At 40.8% G+C, this 20,231-nt stretch overlaps 1 protein-coding gene and 1 long non-coding RNA gene across 2 annotated transcripts; both read left to right on the plus strand.

Moving 5' to 3' along the window:
• The first annotated feature begins 9,340 nt into the window (after positions 1–9,340).
• LOC113114467 (uncharacterized) lies at positions 9,341–10,506 on the plus strand. The gene is made up of 3 exons (XR_003293737.1): positions 9,341–9,443; positions 10,154–10,201; positions 10,283–10,506. It is a non-coding gene; the product is annotated as an uncharacterized LOC113114467 (long non-coding RNA).
• A 5,459-nt stretch (positions 10,507–15,965) lies between these two features.
• p2rx3a (purinergic receptor P2X, ligand-gated ion channel, 3a) lies at positions 15,966–19,893 on the plus strand. Its single transcript, XM_026280043.1, has 12 exons — positions 15,966–16,202; positions 16,336–16,471; positions 16,577–16,648; positions 16,736–16,805; positions 16,950–17,046; positions 17,167–17,244; positions 17,569–17,710; positions 19,049–19,185; positions 19,260–19,353; positions 19,435–19,500; positions 19,580–19,657; positions 19,740–19,893. Exons 1-12 carry the CDS (start codon positions 16,069–16,071, stop codon positions 19,866–19,868), a joined length of 1,233 nt encoding a protein of 410 aa, XP_026135828.1. The 5' UTR covers positions 15,966–16,068; the 3' UTR covers positions 19,869–19,893.
• Positions 19,894–20,231: the final 338 nt, after the last annotated feature.

The following is a 20,231-nucleotide window of genomic DNA, read 5'->3' on the forward strand; positions in this document are numbered from 1 at the left end:
TTTCACCTGAGTCTGGTCTACCACCAACAGCCTTTTATTCTGGGGAACCCCGGTTGTGTCGCTCATTTTTGGCTAAATGCTCCCTATATACTTCTCTTCAACCGTCATCGTTTCCCACCGAGGAATCTAAGGTAGCATTCATTATAACTCTGCTCAATGGACAAGGGGCAAGCTAGGGAACCACCATGTGAGAACAGAGACTTCCGTGCTGCGCTTCATTCCAAGCGTTTTCACAGGAGCTGAAGAAGGTATTTGATCGTGCTGCTTATGGCAGAGAGGCAGCTAGACTTCTCGCGTAGCTGCAACAAGGGGATCGCACCGTAGCCGATTATTCTATCGAATTTCGCACTTTAGCAGCGGAGTGCGGTTGGAATTCTGAGGAAGAGTTAGACCTGTTTCTACACAGACTTTCGGACAACATCAAGGATTATATTTATTCCTTGGATTTACCCGCGGGGGTGGATAAGCTCATTGAGCTGGCTATTCGGGTGGATGCCAGAGTAAGGAGGTATGTCCAACAGAAGACACTACGGAGAATCCCTGACGTCACTCATCAGAGCAGCCTACCATCAGTCACTGGCGAGAGTGAGTTCACTTTTCCAGATCCTGAACCCATGCAGATGGGCAGGTCTCACCTTTCACATCAGGAGAAGCAGAGACGCAGAGAGAGAGGTTTGTGCTCGTACTGCTGCTGGTCACATCGTTCTGGAATGTCCAGTATAAACCAGTTCCCGCCAGAAGGTAAGAGGTTACTGACAGGTGGGGCAACTCTTAATAAATCCTCTCTTTCTGTCACGTCACTACCGGTAAGGCTGACACTCTATTCTCTAACTTTTGACTGTGAGGCTTTGGTGGATTCGGGGGCGGAGGGTAATTTTCTACACATTAATGTAACTAAAAGACTTAAGATACCCATGGTGGAACTCTCTCAGCCCATCTCTGCGTTGGCACTAAATGGTCAGCCGTTACCCTCCATCACACATTCCACAGTCTTAGTCAAACTCATCATCTCTGGACAACACACTGAGAACATTGACTTTCTCCTCACTGACACTCCTGCTGCTCCTGTGGTTTTGGGGCATCCCTGGCTAGTGCTCCATAATCCCCACCTAAACTGGGGAAAAAATTCTGTCTTGTCCTGGAGTTAATATTGTCATGTGTCATGTCTGTTGTCTGCATGTTTTCCTGTGTCTTGTTCTGTGTTTCAGTAAGTCTCAGGCTGCTTCTCTACCTCCGCATCGCCCCTATGACTGTGCTATAGCGTTATTGTCAGGTACATCTCCGCCTAAAGGCTAATTATATTCGCTTTCAAAATCCGGAGAGGCAGGTCATGGAGAGATATATTTCTGATTCTCTTGCAGCCAAGATCATCCGCCCCTCTTCCTCTCCAGCGGGTGCAGGATTTTTTTTTAATTAAAAAGAAGGACAGCTCTCTTTGTCCCTGTATTGATTATCAAGGGTTGAATGACATCACAGTGAAGAATACTTATCCTTTGCCGTTGATGTCATCAGCTTTCGAGTGTCTGCAGGGGGCATAATTTTTCACGAAATTAGATCTCCATAATGCTTATCATTTGGTTTGCATAAGAGAGGGGGATGAATGGAAGACCGCTTTTAATACCCCCAGGGGGCACTTTGAATATTTTGTTCTTCCTTTTGGCCTTTGTAACAACCCTGCAGTATTCCAAACACTTGTCAACGATGTGTTGAGAGATATGGTAGATCAGTTCATTTATGTCTACCTGGATGACATACTGATATTTTCTCATTCTCTCCAGGAACATGTTCAACACATCAGGCGAGTGCTTCAGAGGCTGTTAGAGACTGGGTTTTTTGTCAAGGTGGAGAAATGTGTTTTCCATGCACAGTCTGTTCTTTTTTTGTAATACATCGTCTCGGCCGAGGGAGTGCGCATGGATACTGACAAGATTCAGGCTGTGGTAAATTGGCTAACCCCAGAGTCTCGTAAGGCCCTGCAGAAGTTTCTGGGCTTTGGCAATTTCTATCGGCGGTTTATTTGCAATTTCAGCCAGCTAGCCGCCCCTTTGACATCCTTAACCTCCATCAAGACTGACTTCAGTTGGTCTAGTGCAGCGGAAGCTGCATTTGCCAAACTGAAAAGTTGCTTCGTTTCAGCTCCCATCCTCATTGCCCCTGATCCTTCCCGGCAGTTCGTGGTGGAGGTTGACATCAGAGGTGGGGGTTGGCACAGTTCTATCCCAGCGTTTTTAAGGTGCATCCTTGCGCATATTTTTCTCACCGTTTGTCCCCCGCCGAGCATAAATATGACATTGGTAACAGATTGCTGTTGGCAGTCAAGCTTGCTTTGGAAGAGTGGTGTCATTAGTTGGAAGGTTCGGGGGTTCCTTTTATTGTTTGGACCGATCACAAACATCTTGAATACATCAAGTCCGCTAAAAGATTAAACTCTACGCAGGCATGGTGGGCCCTTTTTTTCTGTCGTTTTGATTTTTCTATTTCTTATCATACAGGTTCTAAGCATATCAAACCGGGAAAGGTGTGGTTCAGCTAGGTCTGCGACGGGAGAGAGAAAGAGGAGACGAGCGGCGGCAGGTGGGTCAAGTGTAAAATAACTAACACCTGGGTCTCGTTGCAGTGATTGGCATGAGGAGGCAGTATAAAAGCCAGTTTGAAACTGGCTTAAGGAGAGAGAGCTGAGGACTCTTGGGGAGCATGATCTGGAAGCCCAAAGATACGAAGGCTGCAGTATTGTGTAGTAAAAAAGTTGTTTGAAGTGTATGCGCATGTGGCGCAGTTGTTTTCTTTGTTCAAGTAATTAATACCCACAAGCCTCAGAAAGCTGACCCTGGTCTCCTTCCTTCTCATCCGTACAACTAGAAACTGTACTACACTGGTGCCAAAACCCAGGAAGGAAAGAGAACGCCGGCGCCATTATGAAAACTCCATAATGCATCGGATGACCCAGAGGCCTTCCTGGATCTGTTTGAGAGGACGGCAGAGGCATGTGAGTGGCCCTCGACCAGCTGGCTGGTGTGGCTGATTCCACCGCTGTCGGGGCAAGCCCAGAAAGCTGCCCAACAACTGCCTGTCCAGAACCTCCTGGTGTACGCTGACTTAAAAAGAGCTATTCTCCAGAGGGTCGGCCTGGCGGAAGCGATGCCAAGGCCATCCTCAACAAGGTGGTATTGGAGCAGTTCATATCCCGACTACCAAAGAGAACAGCCCAGTGGGTCCAGTGCCACTTGCCAGCATCGTTGGATCTGGCCATCCAACTAACGGAGGACCAGCTGGTGGCGTGCACCGGGGTCAGTGAACCCCTTCCATCCATCTCTCTCTCTCTTTCTTCCCCTTTCTCTCTCTCTTCCCCTTCCCCTAAGCCCGTTCCTGTTCCCAGGACCCGATTTGCTGGGCCATGTAGGGCCACTCCTCGCTGGAGGATGGGGACTGAGGCAGCAGCTAGGTCCCGAGGCCCCACCCATGGACAGAGCCGGATTAACGCAAAGGCAAACTAGGCACGTGCCTAGGGCCCGATTGGCGGGATGGGGCCCAGACAGAGGAAAATAAAATAAAAAATAATAATAATAATACAAAAAAATAAAATAAAAATAAAATGTACAAATGTCCTATCTACAATTTATATCAATATTTTTTAATTAACTAAAAATAGTGACGATGTTTATCTTAACCATAGACCGTTACATTACGTCACATTAACGCCAGCCCATGACTGTATTTATATAGAGGCGCCAGCCAGTTAAGTCCGAGGAGGACTTATATTTATGTTATGTAAACTGTTACTCCCCTCGAGTTGAATTAAAGGCTCAGGTCGTTCTTGGTTTTAACAGACATTTATTTGGACACGAGTCTTCAACATGTCTTGTACATGCTAGTCTTTTAGCCTTTTTTATGTCCCAACAATGCCGTCAGAACTATGAAAGAAAATACACGAAACTTAAATTAACCCTCTAAAAGAGATGTTTTACACATAATGATAAACAAAAAAATACATACAAACGAATAAATAAAGTGTACTTTTCCACCAGCAAGTAAATACACTTAATTGGCTAATTATACATTAACACACGATCACGTAACAAACGTTCACATATGGAAGCCAGTTAATACGATAAAACACATACCTCATTGGCCTCTCTGACTCAAGAGGAATAAACTTAGAGGGTTACAGCTTCCTTTAAACAAAAACTTGATATCTCTTAGCACCACTTATGGCTTAACTCTTACAGACATGTGTTACTAGTGCGGCACCTCGTGCGGCTCTTCTTACAGGTAGTGCACCGGAAACTATTCTGATAGCAACAATTAAATAATTCCCAAGCGGAACAAAATAAAAAATAAATAGATTCCCCCTTTTCTAAGGTTTTAGCTGAATAATATGTAATTAATTGACATGTATTAACAAAAATGTATTACTTATCTATTCTAATGATTATTCTGAACATTTTAACTATTAATTGACCTTTTAAATGTAAAGTGCATATAATGAATGAAATATATGAAGTTGCATCTGACGGCAGCTACATTAACAATAGCTATTATAATTGGCGGCCCCCCTGCAATACCACCGCGACCCACAGGTTGAAAACCACTGTTGTAAGCTATTGCAAGAAAATCTTAATTGAATGTGTTGATTAAATGTAAACAGAGCAAATAAGATAATCTTTATCTATTAAGATAAAGATAAAATTGCTCTGTTTACACAGTTTACTGACACCTATTGGTTATTTACTGGTACTACTGCCTTAACAATGACACTCCCAATGGATGAGTGAATGTGAAAGTGAAAGTGACGTGACATTCAGCCAAGTATGGTGACCCATACTCAGAATTTGTGCTCTGCATTTAACCCATCCGAAGTGCACACACACAGAACAGTGAACACACATACACACACACACACACACACACACACACACACACTGTGAACACACACCCAGAGCAGTGGGCAGCCATTTATGCTGCGGTGCCTGGGGAGCATATGGGGGTTCAGTGCCTTGCTCAAGGGCACCTAAGTCGTGGTATTGAGGGTGGAGAGAGCACTGTACATGCATTCCCCCCACCTACAATTTTCCTGCAGCCACAACTTCCCTATAATTTAATAGCATTTAATAGAGCCTTGTAATGGCGTATAAATAATGAATATCAAAAAATAGTCTGATAGACTGTTTAATATACAACACAACCAATTTGTAACCAAAGACTAGCCTATGTAAAATGTGAATTAACTTTTATTAGTAACTTTGGTAAATTTCAGATTTCAATTCATAAATAACATTGATGGAGGGGGGCCCAAAAAATGCAGCCTGCCTAGTGTAGTCCATTTATTTAATCCGGCTCTGCCCGTGGAGTGGGGTCGCCTCAACTGGAGGGGTCTGAAGAGGCTCATACTGCCACCCCATGTCAATCGTTTGACCCACTACCTGCTACTAGGGCGACGGGAAGGCCTGGGCTGGCCTGTTGGCATTACGGGGATCCGGGGCATTTCGTGGATCGGTGCCCGGTTATGGAAGTTGGGACATTGGTCCGGATATACCAAATAGCAGTAAATATTAAGGGGGGTACCTATTGGGTCTTGGTGGATTCATGTTGTAACCAGACCTCCATCCATCAAAGCCTGAAACAATCTGGGACATTGGATACGGGCCTCATGGTATAGGTGAGGTGAATGGACAGGGATATAGTGGAATACACCGTAAAAGCAATATCCATCAAATTTAGGGGTCAAAAGCAGGTGGAGGTGGCCGTTAGCCCACACCTCCGGCATCTGCTAATTTTGGGAACCAATTGACCTGCTTTTGAACATTTATTGGGTTGTTTGATAGGGGATGTCTCCGGGAAAAAAGGTGGCAGGTGGCGGGTGGCAAGCTGAGTGCTCAGGTTGGAGAAACTGTGCCCGGACCCAGTTGCGCGGATTCAGGGAACCAAGCGGCTTGGCGAGGCTAAACCTACCAGCCATGATGACTTCCCCCGGAACAGTCCGTCGATGAGATGCTCAAACATGCATTCGAACAGGTCCGTTCCATCTACGGACTGGTCCTTCAACCTGACAGCACGCTCTCCTATCCGTATTTTGCTATTATTAAAGACAGGTTGTATCGAGTGACGCAAGACACTCAGACAAAGGAAGATACAACCCAATTATTATTACCACGGAGGCGTCGGGAAATGCTTTTTTAGATGGCACATTGTAATCCAATGGCAGGGCATTCAGGGGTGACAGCGATACTAAATCGTCTAATAACCCAATTCTTTTGGCCAGGCATTCACACAAGAACGTGCGTAGATGGTGCACGTCGTATCGGGAATGTCATTTGGTGAACCCACCGGCCACCCCAAAAGTGCCATTGTGCCTTTTACCTCTGGTGCAGGTCCCCTTCGAACGAATTGGTATGGACCTCATCTGGCCATTAGAATGGTCGGCACGGGGACATCGCTTTGCGTTAGTTATAGTCGACTATGCAACGCAATATCCATAAGCAGTGGTGCTCCGCAACTTCTCAGCGAGACGATGAGACGGAGCCGGGCGTGGTGGTTCACAGCCGGCCGTACAGATCACCTGAACACAAACAAAAAGTGGCTCAGACGGAATTAGAGGCAATGCTGGAGATGGGAGTAATTGAGGAGTCCCACAGCGACTGGGCGAGCCCGATAGTTTTGGTTCCTTAAACAGACAGCTCGGTGTGGAGTGAACGCAGTGTCAAAATTTGATGCTTATGGTACTGCTCAATTTTATTTGACATTGGACTTAACGAAAGGATATTGGCAGATCCTCTTATCACCCATGTCCAAAGAGAAAACAGCCTTCACCATGCCGTTTGGATTACAACAATTTGTGATGCTTCCATTCGGGTTGTTCGGGGCCCCAGCCAAGTTTCAGCGCCTCATGGATAGGGTTCTATGGCCCCATGCTGCCTATGCTTCTGCCTACTTGGATGATATCATCATTTACAGTGGGGATTGGCAGCAGCATGTGGAGCATTTGAGGGCCATTCAAGGGGCGCTGAGACAGGCGGGGCTAACGGCCAACATGAAGAAGTGCGTAATTGGGTGGGTGGAAGTAAGGCCGGATGGCCTTCAAAAATATCTTAATTTGTGTTCCAAAGATGAACAGAGGTCTTACAGGTTTGGAACGAAATGAGGATTAGTAATTAATGACAGAATTGTCATTTTTGGGTGAAGTATCCCTTTAAACCAATGCTACACAATGAGAATGAGAAAAAACTGATTTATTACCACAGGGAAATGTTTATATCACAGGGAAAGTTCTTACAAATGTGTGTCACAATTATGTGCTTGAGTTGGTTCTAGTTGTAATAGAGCCATCTGCAATGTTGCCTTTTTTGAGGTAAATGTTAGGCCACCGTCTGATTCCACAGCTTAAAGACAGTTCCCTCCTTTTCATTGTATCTAAAAAAATTAAAAATAAGCTTAAATATGGATAGAAATGCTATTGTCATATATACACAAGCACGCATGCATACTGTACATGCACATACATACTGTATATAGATACACATGAGGTCAAAAGTTTACACACTTGCAGAATCTACAAAATGTTAAAAAGTTTAACAAAGGAGGGATGGCCTGAATACAGTACTGGCCCGAATCAGATATTTGACATTAAAGATAATATCCCTTTCAGTCGGTCGCTCTCAACGCCCCTACTCAACTACAAAAGTATGCGTTTCCCCCAGTGAGCCTTCTCGCACAGACACTGTGCAAAGTCCGGGAGGACGAGGAGCAAATCTTGCTAGTGGTGCTGTATTGGCCCACTAGGACCTGGTTCCCCGAACTAGTGCTCCTCGGGACAGCCCCTCCTTGGCCAATTCCTCTGAGGAGATCTACTGACTCAGAGACAGGGTACCATTTGGCACCCGCGTCCAGACGTTTGGAAACTCCCATGTCTGATCCCTGGATGGGACGCTGAGGTTCTAGGTGACCTACCCCAAGAGGTAGTGAACATCATCTCTTCGGCAAGAGCACCGTCTATGAGACACGCTTATGTCTTGTAGTGGAACCTGTTCGTCGAATGGTGTTCTTCTCGCCAAGAAGACCCCGAAGGTGCCCGGTTGTGGTCGTGCTTCCTTTCTGCAGCAAGGGCCGGAGCGAAGGCTGTCTTCCTCCACCCTCAAAGTCCAGGTTGCCGCTATTGCTGCGTATCATGACCCCGTGAATGGAAAGTCTTTGGGTAAGCATGACCTCATCGAGGGGCCAGGAGGTTAAATCTGAATAATGCATACATTTAATTTTTAATTTAATTTTAATATATAAAACAATAAAAAAAAAACATTCCAAACAATATAATGTAATACCTTGTGTGTCATACCTTGGTGAGGTTTTTGAGGATAACAGTAAGCAGTCTGTATCTGCCTTAACCATCTTGATGTCTTCTGTTCTGAACTCCAGAAAAAATGTGCACTCATTTCAATGTGACTATAACGTGGATTTGCAGGTTTGAAAATGGATCCAGTGCAGAATCATATAGCGGTCTGGGGTGTTTCCTGATGTACAAAGTATTTGTTTTTCTGCAGAAACCCCTCTTGTATGCTTCTGCCCTGACGAGCAGTAAGCTCTATACGCATGAATGGTTATTTGATTTAAAATTTCTTCGGGTCAGGTTATATGGGACCTATGCTCTCTAGAGAGCATGACACCGTGTCCAAGAGCATGAGGTGTACCAGTGGACTGTCTATTATTGGTCCCTGCTGGGGTACCCCTTCTAATCTAGCTTCTTGTTCTGGTTGAGCTGAGAGCACTGCTCCCAAAAAAATCAATTTTAGGCCCATCTCTGCACCTCCTCAGTTGCCTCTATCTTGGGATCCAGTTGTTCCCTGTAGAAATGTGTGCTCCCCTTCTAGCATGATCCCATTTCTGATATCCCATTTGCAATCTATCTGCTCCCTGGACTTGGCTGTGCTCCCCTCACTGTGGGAGGGTCCCTTTGAGCTTGTCTGTCTGGGGCAGACTGAGTGAGTTCTCCTCTCGACTTAAAAAGTTAGGTCTTCTGACCTTGGGCTATTGATCGCTTAGGTCTAGCTGGGTTCCTCTCTCTTCTTGATAGGGGTTGAACCCTCCGCTCTTGAGTTCTGTGGCAGTGACATCAGGTAGTTGGGCCTCTTGCTGCCCCTGCTTGTTTGAGCTCCATTGAGTAGTGGCCTCAGTTTGTTAGACATCTCCGCTTCCCTGTTGAGTTCCTCTCCTTGTGGGTTGAGCTTAGCAGTACGCTAAGGGGTTTCATATGAGCACTGTCCCCCTTCAATTTTTTTAAGTAGGGTTTCTGCTATTTTGAGCTCCAGATAGCAGCCATACCAAGTGTGTGGGCCATCTCCTGCCACCCTGGCAGGTTGCTTGTTAAGTGAGCTAGCTGTGCACCTCTCACCATGAAGGGCTTCTTGCAAACACGCCGCTACATTTCTGAGCAGGGTGTGGCTACCAAAGATCTGGTGAGTCAGTTTCTTGAGCAGGTTTATGCAGAACCGGAGGTAGCCCCCATGGGTGTTTTTTTAAACATGTGGTCGTATCCCCTTAAAGGAATATCCAGGTAAGTTATTTTAGGGTATGCAGCTCAGGCCCTTGGCCAAAGGGGATAATTTCGCTTACAGCCGTCATGACATCCTTGGGGCAACTCCTTTTTCTATGGTAGTGTTGGCTGGCCATGCTTTCTGTTATGCACTCCCCTTAGCATGGCGGCATGGGTATACCATTCCCCATAGTGACCCCTAGCAGATGCAGTTCAAAGTTCCCTTGGAAGGGAACGTCTCATGTTACATATGTAACCATGTTTCCCTGAGAAGGGATCGAGACACTAACATAACATCGGCTGGCGGCAGTCTGAGATGTCATCCCCCAGCTGATAACTAGAGCATGCAATGTCTCGATCCCTTCTCAGGGAACCATGGGTACATACGTAACCAGATATGTTTTTTCTATAATAATTATATAAGCTTTACAGTATGCTGGTGTCATGATCATTTAAAATTTACAGAGGGCATAAAAAAACTTATGCTTCATGCCTCTGATGCTTTAAAGTAATAGCACTTCAAAGTGAGTTTTGTAAGTGGATTATGCTGAATTCTGTGGAGTAGATACTGTAGTTAATATTTATTGTTTGATAGTTACAGCAGTTAATATCTTTTTTTTTTTTTTTTGGTAGAGTCTTTCAACCTGGATAAGAGGCCGATGACATCCCAGAAGTTTAAAAGTGATTTTAAACTTTTTTTACGTGATTTTGTCAAGGTTTGTCAGCCTTTCACTCTGATAATATAATCCTATCTCTGTGCAGGAATTACAGTAACGCTTCAGAGAGCAATAGTGAGGCAGATGATAGAGACAGTGAGGATGAAGGCAAGAAGAAAAAAGCTGAAAAGAAGCCCAAGAAAGTGGTGAAGAAGATGAAAGAGAAAGACACAAAAAGAGGTCGTACTAATTTTGTCAGTATTTCAGTATTCTTATAATTATCTCTTAGATCAAAGTCATCAGAGAGATGTTGCTGATTTGTTGTTGTCTGTTAAATGGCACAAAATAAACAACACTATGCAATACCTAAGTTTAATGGCATCTGTTTAACAGTTCAGAAAGTTAAACTTGAAATGAAAAACTTAATTAAACGTCTTTTCCTCTGTCTGTAGTGAACAGAAAAAGGTGAAGGAAGCAGGTGCTCCTAAGAGGCGATGAGCGCTTACATGCTGTGAGAGAGTGTATCAAGAGTGAAAATACTGGGATATCAGTCAATGAATTTTACATGGCTAGAGAAAAATGGAAACAGCAGAGCAAACACCAGAAAGAGGTCAGCTGCATTAAAATCACACACACACACATACAACCACCCGTAACCAGAATGTCTTCACAGACCCTATTAAGGGTCTCTGATTACCATTTTTAATTTCAAAATTAGTTTTGCTTTAATTGTTTTTATTTTTATTTATTTTTCCTTTTGAAAAAAGTGAGACATTTAAGTTACTTTCCATCAGTAACCTATGATTCTGATTTAGTAAAAGCCTGTTACAATTCAGTGTGTAGATACTGCAATAACATCACTGGCGGCCATAAGACTTTTTTAAGTAATATATAGCAAATCCACAATTGAAACTAAGCCTGAATGTTTAGCAGTTTGAATTGAATTCATTGCAGGAAACTGCATGCTCAATCATTAATGCCTGTATTTTCATAATTCACAACGTCTTGACTCTTTCATCAGTTAAAAACACATTGTTTACGGATTTTAGTTCTGTGGCAAATGTAATATTTTATGCATGGAGTGTAGTTTTCGAGAAAATTTGCTTTCTTTCCTGCAAATGCAGAGTGTTTGCTGCACCACTGAATACATTTATTAGCCACTTGCTGAATTATTTGTCTGTGGTTTGTTTTATTGCGCCGCAGATAGAAGACTGAAGCATAAACTCCTGATGCTGTGTTGTTATTGAGTCAACAGATTTGTTTATTTGATTCATCAGTATGTTAGGAAAAATGTCTCTTGTGTGTACAGGAGTGGAGCAGAAAAGCAAAAGTGGCCAAGAAACAATATGAGAGTGTAGGAAGAGTGGTGTCTGTTACTAAGTGAGCAGACAGATCTATCAAACAGATCTTATATGGAGTGGGATCAGAAAAGATCCGCGAGCCAAGACTCAAACTCGGGATGCCCGGAGTGCAACAGCACTACATGTTAGCACTCTGCTCACAAGGCCATCGGTGCAGACACAATTGTCTTATATTTGAAAGCATATTTGTACATTTATGTAAACTTCAGTTTGCACACTGTTTGAAAGCAAGCATTTTCAAGAAATAATCATACAGTGCAATTTATATGATTGACAATGCCAAGCCAAAAAAAAAACCCCACTGAAATATGGTGACCTATTATTACAATTTAAAATTTGATTATATATTGTCAAATGTAATTTAATTTATTCCTGTGATCAAAGCTGAATTTTCAGCATCATTACTCCAGTCTTCAGTATCCCATGATCCTTCAGAAATCATTATAATATGCTGATTTGCTGCTTCAGATTATTATCAACATTGAAAACAGCGGTGCTTCATATTTTTGTGGAAACCATGATACATTTTTTTAAGATACTTTGATTAATAAAACAATTCAAAAGAACAGCATTTATTTGAAACAGAAGTCTTCTGTAACATCATGAATGTCTTTACTGTTATATTTGATCAATTTAATGCATCCTTGCTAAGTATTTGTTGCCCTGAAATATTTGAGTAAAATGCCATTTACTTGCAGCCCTGCATGCTGACGCAGTCATAGCTTGTGCTTTTAGAGGGAAGAAAAAGAAATGAGGGAAGGTGGAAGAAGAAGAGTGGAGGAGAAAGAGAAAGAAGAGAAAGAAAAAAGGCAGAAATAACAGCTTTAAGAGTAAAGTATGTGTGTGTGTGTGTGTGTGTGTGCATGCGTGCGTGCGTGCGTGCGTGCGTGCGTGCTGCGTGCGTGTGTGTGTGTGTGTGTGTGAGATGGTCCTGTGATACCTTGACCGAAGACACTTAGGGGCCTTCTTTACAGATGATGAAACCTACTGGTTGAGGAGAAGCGGTGAAGAAGTGCTGACAATACATTTTATACTCAGTTGATAGCATTTGGGCCATAATTAATTTTCAGTTAAGCACATTCAATGGAAGTGAATGGTCAGTCTTTAAAATAGTGCTTCAATCATACAGCCGCAGGTTATAAACAACATCAAGATGTTGTCAAGGAATTTTTCGACATTGACATCATGCTAAGACAACGCAAATCTTATATACCTGTAAAATTATTTACACAGAATTACACCTCAAATAATATGTTTTAATAAAGTAATTAGTATAACTGATTTAATGAAATTTAATGAAACTTTGTTAATGAATAAAAAATGGTTTCATTTACTTCTTTTTTTTTCTTCAAAGAAAACAAGGTTAAAGACTTTACAGACCTGCTAAACTGCATGCATTATGACCTCAAAATACACTGGTATGATCTGTCAATCACAACCACGCAAGAAGCTGGTGATGCCTTTGTGTTCAAAAATCTGTAATTGTTTTGTTTCTTTTATAGTTAAATTATGTATAGAATAACTTTGATAATATGGAAATGAAAATGTAAAAAGCAAAGTTATCTGAAAGCATGTGATTTAAGCTTTACAATATCCTAGTAATCTAAATATGTAGATGCCCTGTCCTATTCATTTAGACCAACCCAGGAGATAACATTACCCCTCAACAACCAATAGGGATTTTTTTAAATTGGCTTGTGTATTAAAATAGATCATAAGAGATCAAAAAAGTGTATGATTTAATCTTGAACACTTAAAAAGTGACATGACTTCAACGTCACCATTACTAAACTTAAAGAACATTATCCTTGAACGTTTGAGTTAAAATAGTTTGCAAGAGTGCAGATATAAAACACACTAGTGGGTAGATGTGTTCACCAAAAACCCACTTATTTCAATATTATGATGGATCCAGAAGTGCTAAAACACAACACAGTTCTGGCGTCAAAAACATGTCACACACATTTATGAAACAATACTATGTCACAGAAACTGTGGATAGTGATTTACTCGTATCGAGCGCAGAAGTATTTCAACTGCCTAAAAGTTTGAGGATTGCTCTGCTTATACTGTAATTGGGGGAAATTAAACTCCATTATGTTCTCAAAGAATCCACTTAGAAAGTTCCTTAGGCATTGTCCTGACACATGCCCTGCCATCTAAGATGACTCAACCAACCACCCTTTCTTGCCAAATTCAAGCAAAATGGCTTTGTTAGTACTGAAAGGCTAGTAAATAAACCCCATCAGGGGTATAAAGTACCAGTAATGGCCTACAGTGAGAGCCTGTGGCTTTTAATACAGCATGAGACTTTCATGCTGAAGATATGTGGTCTGTCAAAAGCAAAGGGAAGCTGAAGTTGTGGTTTTTAATATGATAGAGGGGTAAGAGAGAAGTGTGGAGCCTAGCTGTACTGGACGGTCTGGATGTAAGGTTTCATTAAATTCACTCAGTGCTGTCTTTTTCTGAAATGGTTTAAAATGAAATTAAAATATCATATTTACATAAAAGTGTCTGTTCTATGAGTAAATATATTTGAAATAGAAACAAACTAATTAAAATAATCCATCTCATCCCATCCTCGCTCTCTCTGTCAAACTCCTGTTTTGTCTCCTGGGTGCCGTTGTATGTCCCGTTTGAAGGAAAATCAATTGCGTGCCATGTGTGAGAGTGGATAATGCCAGAGCTCAATGATGTTCATGACTCTGGCATTTGTAAATGATGGGAAGTTGCGTCCACTGAAAGCTTTCCAGTTGGAGATGACGTGACGTCGTAATTGACCACAAACATAATGGGCTCGCTTTAGTGATGAGGAAATGCAGTCTCAAATTTAAGCACACACAATTTGCAAATGACTCTAGAAATTTCCTAGTAGACCAGGGAATCAGCAAATATGGAAAATAGGCTTTTTTAAAATCACTTTGATCCTATTTTTACTTAACTGACAAATATCGGGTCTATTAATTTATAGATTTTCCCTTTAGTTACTGTTGTGACGTCTGACAAGCCAAGCATCTCTGTCCTGCTGCAGATGTCCTCACACAGTAAAAAATACATAGTGTAGACAAGACAGTCAAGTCACGTCACCTTTGTTTATAAAGCACTTTAAACAAAATACATTGCGTCAAAGCAACTGAACAACATTCATTAGGAAAACAGTGTGTCAAAAATGCAAAATGACAATTAAAGGCAGTTCATCATTGAATTCAGTGATGTCATCTCTGTTCAGTTTAAATAGTGTCTGTGCATTTATTTGCAATCAAGTCAACAATATCGCTGTAGATGAAGTGAGGCATCAGAGCAAGTTACTTCTGGTATGAAACAAAGTATCAGCTTTCAAATGTTGTTATTTTTCAGAAATTCAAAGAATAAATACAGTTTTGTGGCTCACTGTGATGCCTTAGTTTAAGCGGCACGTGAACCAATTAGCTCTTCCTTATTACTAGTTATAGCACAAAATAAACATGAATAAACACCATGTATTCAATTATTTCAACCGCAGAAATAAATTCAATACACACCATTTTTCAGGTTCAGGTCCTCATATCACTGTATAAAAGGTATTTAATATAGAAAAAAAAAATCTCCATACTTGAGAGAGTGGTGTCTCCATATGATGGGATGATTTCTGTCTTGTGTTATTTCATTATAAAAAAATACAGCACAGCATCTGAAATGCTAGTTTTTCTTTGTGTTATTTAGCTAAAGTTAATCAGGAAGTGACGATTTTGTTCTCCATGGAAACTGAGAAAATATGCTTTATTCGCAAATGTTTTGTGTGATATTCCAATTTTGCACATAAGTTAAATTTGTAGCTTTGGATGGACACACATATATATTATATTATATATTATAATATTATAAATATTTACATTTCAGCAAAACATATACAGTCCTAAACAATAGCAGGATTTGAATGATTTACTAAATAGCGATGCCACAAGGGGGATCGGTTTGGAGTTTGTAAAAATGAATCATTTACTTCTGAAACACTTATGTGGAAAAAAGTACCAACATGATTGTGATTCTAATGAAAACAACAATGCCACTGCATATTGTATGTGTGATGAAAATGTCAAACAAAAGAAAAAATGTAACAAACTGTAGAGTTACAAAAAATAATGCATTGAATTCATGATTCATATACAGTAAAATTCTATATGCGTGCCCTTTTGCAAGTCTAAGTCACTTTCACAAATACACTGGTATAATTAGACATATTAATGTGTTTAAATGTATAAAAGGTTTGGTTTGTAAAAGAAAAAAAAAGACAGATTTCCCTAAAATAAAGCTGGAAAGTGATTAGAAAATGAGCAGGCTATTAGGGAAACGGACGGTCAAGGTCCCTGGGGGCCAAAGAGAGGAGAGGCATGAACACAAAAAGGGGAGGGAAAATGTGGTTGATTTTTAATGGATCATGTCAAATAAGATCCCTCATTGAGCAGACGAACAGTAGTGAGGAACACCGGATCTCAGCTCAAGAGTTTCTTTAGCGTATGCTTGTTAATATTACACAACACACACTTCCACTATGGCTCCAAGAGTCCCGAACTTCATCGCTGACTTCTTCGTCTATGAAACAGCCAAGTCGGTCGTGGTGAAGAGCTGGACTGTTGGAATCATCAACCGTGTCGTCCAGCTGTTAATTATTCTGTATTTCATCGGGTAAGCATTGGTTATTTCCTCATTGCTGATTTAAAGCCATTTTACATTTTATAGTTTCAGTTAAAGGGCTAGTCCTTCATAATGAACATGTTCAATCATTTATTTGTTGTTGTGTGCGTGTTTGTATTTTCAGCTGGGTGTTTATGCATGAGAAAGGACATCAGCAGCGGGACACGGGGATCGAGTCTGCGGTCATGACCAAAGTGAAGGGCTTGGGCAAATTGAACAACCACGTGATGGACGTGGCAGACTATGTCGTTCCCTCGCAGGTCAGCAAATGTCCATTTTAATGCTGAAATATGAAATTATGCATTTCATGATCCTGCTCTCTGTGAAGCCGTGATCCTGGGTGAATGTTTCTGCACATTTTTCAGGGTGGTTCCTCCTTCTCTATCATCACCAGCATGGTCATCACAGCCAATCAGACGCAAGGACGGTGCCCTGAGGTGACACACAAACCTCAGCTGACTTTATATACTTGAAATATACTCTCTTAACACATGCACTCTCTCAACTCTTCTCTTGTCTGTCAGACTGATTCTAAGTTTAAATGCACTACTGATGATGACTGCATCAAAAACCTGGGCTCAAACTTAGGAAATGGTGAGTTCATTCAGTCTTCTAGAGGCTGATATAACTATCAGTACTACTAATACTCATTAAACTTCAATGCATAACTATATCGTAGAGACTGAAGCATGCTAATACTTTCTAGATTGCTTCAGATGCATGTCTCCTTTATCACAGGTATTATAACGGGCATGTGCTTGAACAGTACTAACGACACCAAAGGGTGGTGTGAAATTGAAGGCTGGTGCCCTGCAGAGGATGACAATATTTCACCGTAAGAAACACATGCATGAATTGGAGCACTCTAGATTTGTAATGCAGATACTATCTTGTCATTAAAAATTGCTTGGATTAAGCTTGTGTGAGATGCACGAATGAATCTGCTCGCTCTTAGAAAGCCAATGAATGAGGCGGAGAACTTCACCATCTTCATCAAGAACAGCATTCGCTTCCCTCTGTTTAACGTCACTAGGTGAGTTTCATCAGTCAAAAAAAACTTAGTGTTGTTGTGAGAAGCCAATTCTTTCTGGAGTTCATATAATTTAAATTAGACAATTAATTATGCAAAAATGTATCTCTGATATGGAAATAGTGCTCATCTCAATTATTAAGATGAAATGTGATAAATGTGATTGTCAATAATTCAATTAAAATGATTTTAATTTAATTGATATAATCCCCCCTTTGAAACACAGAAAGTTCAAATGGCCAGAATAATAAAACCAAGAATAATACTATTGTTTTTAGTTATGTCATTGCTTCATGTGTCCTGTTTCTCACTCTTTTACCTTCACAGAGGCAATTTCCCTTCAAGCCTGAACCAGTTTTACATTCAGAGCTGTCATTACGACCCGGTGGACAATCCGTTCTGTCCGGTCTTTAAAGTGGGAGATATCCTAAGACACATCAATCAAAGTTTTTATGACATTACTGAAAAAGTAGGTCCACTCAGCTTTTCCTCTCATCTGACCACTTCTATTTCATTATATTTTGTAAACAATCCATTAAACCTCTCAGTTGACTGCTGCTGAATTGTTAGAGCAAAAGTTAATATAGTCTGGTCTTGATTGGCATGGTGTTAAACACAGTCTGTTCTGTAACCAGAACTGCAGAGCAATTGAAATCAATATATATATATATATATATATATATATATATATATATGTATATATATATATATATATGGAAGAACCACTGAAGCAGGGCTTCCCACATGAACCCTTGGGGATTCATGAGACCGTTGCAGTGGGTTTTGGGGATGCTGTGTGTGCTGGATTCACTTCCTCTACCATTCACATCTGCATAATTTCCAACACTTTTGTGTATAGAAGTTAACATCATTTCAACAATATCCCACCAAAATAAGTGCTATACTGGATTTAACATATTCAATGCAAAAGTATTTGAATGTTGGATTTTACGTTTAAATGTCATACCTCAATTAAAATCTCATAGGAATGTATGATGAGCTAAAATGATAATAATAATGTAATTGATCACAATAAAATACAAAAGAGATTAAATTTACATGTCATGTGACCGTAGCTTGTCTAATGGGAAGGGGTAGCGGGGCACTGAGCCGTTGGTTGCAATTTGCAACCTCACCGATAGATGCCGCTAGAATCTACACACTGCACCTTTAACATAAATAGGGCAACTCGATCGCCTCCTGGAGGAGAAAGAAAGAATGAGGAAGATGCTGGGAAACCACAAAGCAAAATGAAAGAAAATAAATGAAGCGATTCGTTTAAATTAAAATGATGAAGGGAACAGGCTAGAAATCTGAGTGATGAGGAAGTGTATTATCTGTCGAGTGCAGAGAAGACAAAAACAAAGTATACAAAAACACGTCTACTCGCAGCTCTTTTTCTTAAACAAAAGAAAAGAACAAGGTTGTCCCCAAAAGTGAGTTAACTTAAATCTGATAAACACCATTTAAGTGCCCATGTGTGTTTTTAAATGTGAAAATGATACATTTGTTACCCTCTCTGTGAAATCCAGTCTCAAAATTGTATTATGATATAAAAAAAAGCATCAAAGTTTGATTTCAACCATTGACATGGTCTACTCAGTCAATATAAAATATAACAATGTTACATTTTGCCTGAATGTCCTAATGAAGGTTGATTTCATGTAGAAAGCAGTAAATCACCAAAAAAATGTCTTTAGATGGGTTATCACAGCCAGGGTCACGTATAGACCCATATGATGGGAATGTAGATGTACATGTGAAGTCACCAATGTTTTGTGTTGTTTGATCTGTGTTTTTGTGTCAGGGTGGAGAGATTGGTATTAACATCAACTGGAAGTGTAATCTGGACTATAATGTAAATTACTGCAATCCCAGTTACTTCTTCACACGCTTGGATGCTGCTTTCGAGAACAGCAATGCCTCTAAAGGATATAACTTCAGGTAGCACACAAACACATATACTCATGCATCATGCTGTCTTTCCTGCGACTGCATCTTCTGTTTGTCTCTTCCAGGTTTGCTAAATACTATCAGTCTGAAGATGGGACTGAGCGTCGAATGCTTCATAAAGCTAAAGCAATCCGCTTCGAAATAATCGTGTCTGGCAATGTGGGTAGATTGTATAGACCTAAATGCTATAAAGCAGTGACACATATGGACTTGTGCATGTCTAACTTTGCTTATTTGCAGGCAGGGAAGTTTAAGACTGTGCCGTTTCTGATTAATTTGGTGGCAGCTTTAACTTCAGTGGGATTGGTAAGACAACTGTGACACACATTAATGCTGGCAAAAACAAAGTAAGGCACATAATATCTGACCGGTGTATATTTTGCAGGCTACTGTGTTCTGTGACATCATCCTTCTCAACTTTGATAAAGGGGCGGATGAGTACAAAGCAAAGAAATTTGAAGAGGTGCCAGAAATGAGTTTAGTCATGTAAGTATGTAGAGATAAAATAGAGTGATGCCTTATCTTTCTGTCCTCTTCATGAACAGGTTTCAGCTGTTGTGCCTGAGTCAGCAAACAACAGCCAGATGTCCAGCAAAGCATTGGAGAAGAGCTCAAATGACTCCGGGACCTTTTCTATCGGACGACTGGAGACACACAGCCCTTCAAACCAATGAGACTTTCAAATAGTATTCCTACTTCTGGATTTGTGATTTTATGCAACAGTATACAGTAACAGTCAAGTAACAGTATACAAATCATAGTCTGTGAACATTTAGGGCTTGGTTTGATAAAACTAATTTAAATAAAGGCTTTCTTCAGTCAACCACAAACCCTGAGAAGACACACATCTACAGTCAAAAGTCTGTACACACCTGGTCATCATTATTATTATCTTTGAATTAACACAACTTTGAAATAACACAAACGTAAGTACAATAGTTACATAGTAAACAAAAATATTAAATATCGTATTATCTCATATTGTTTCCATATATCCTGGGCACTGCTTTCCATGTGGTCTATACATCTCATTTTCT

The sequence above is a fragment of the Carassius auratus genome, chromosome 14, assembly GCF_003368295.1.
Source record: "Carassius auratus strain Wakin chromosome 14, ASM336829v1, whole genome shotgun sequence".
NCBI classification, from domain to species: domain Eukaryota; kingdom Metazoa; phylum Chordata; class Actinopteri; order Cypriniformes; family Cyprinidae; genus Carassius; species Carassius auratus.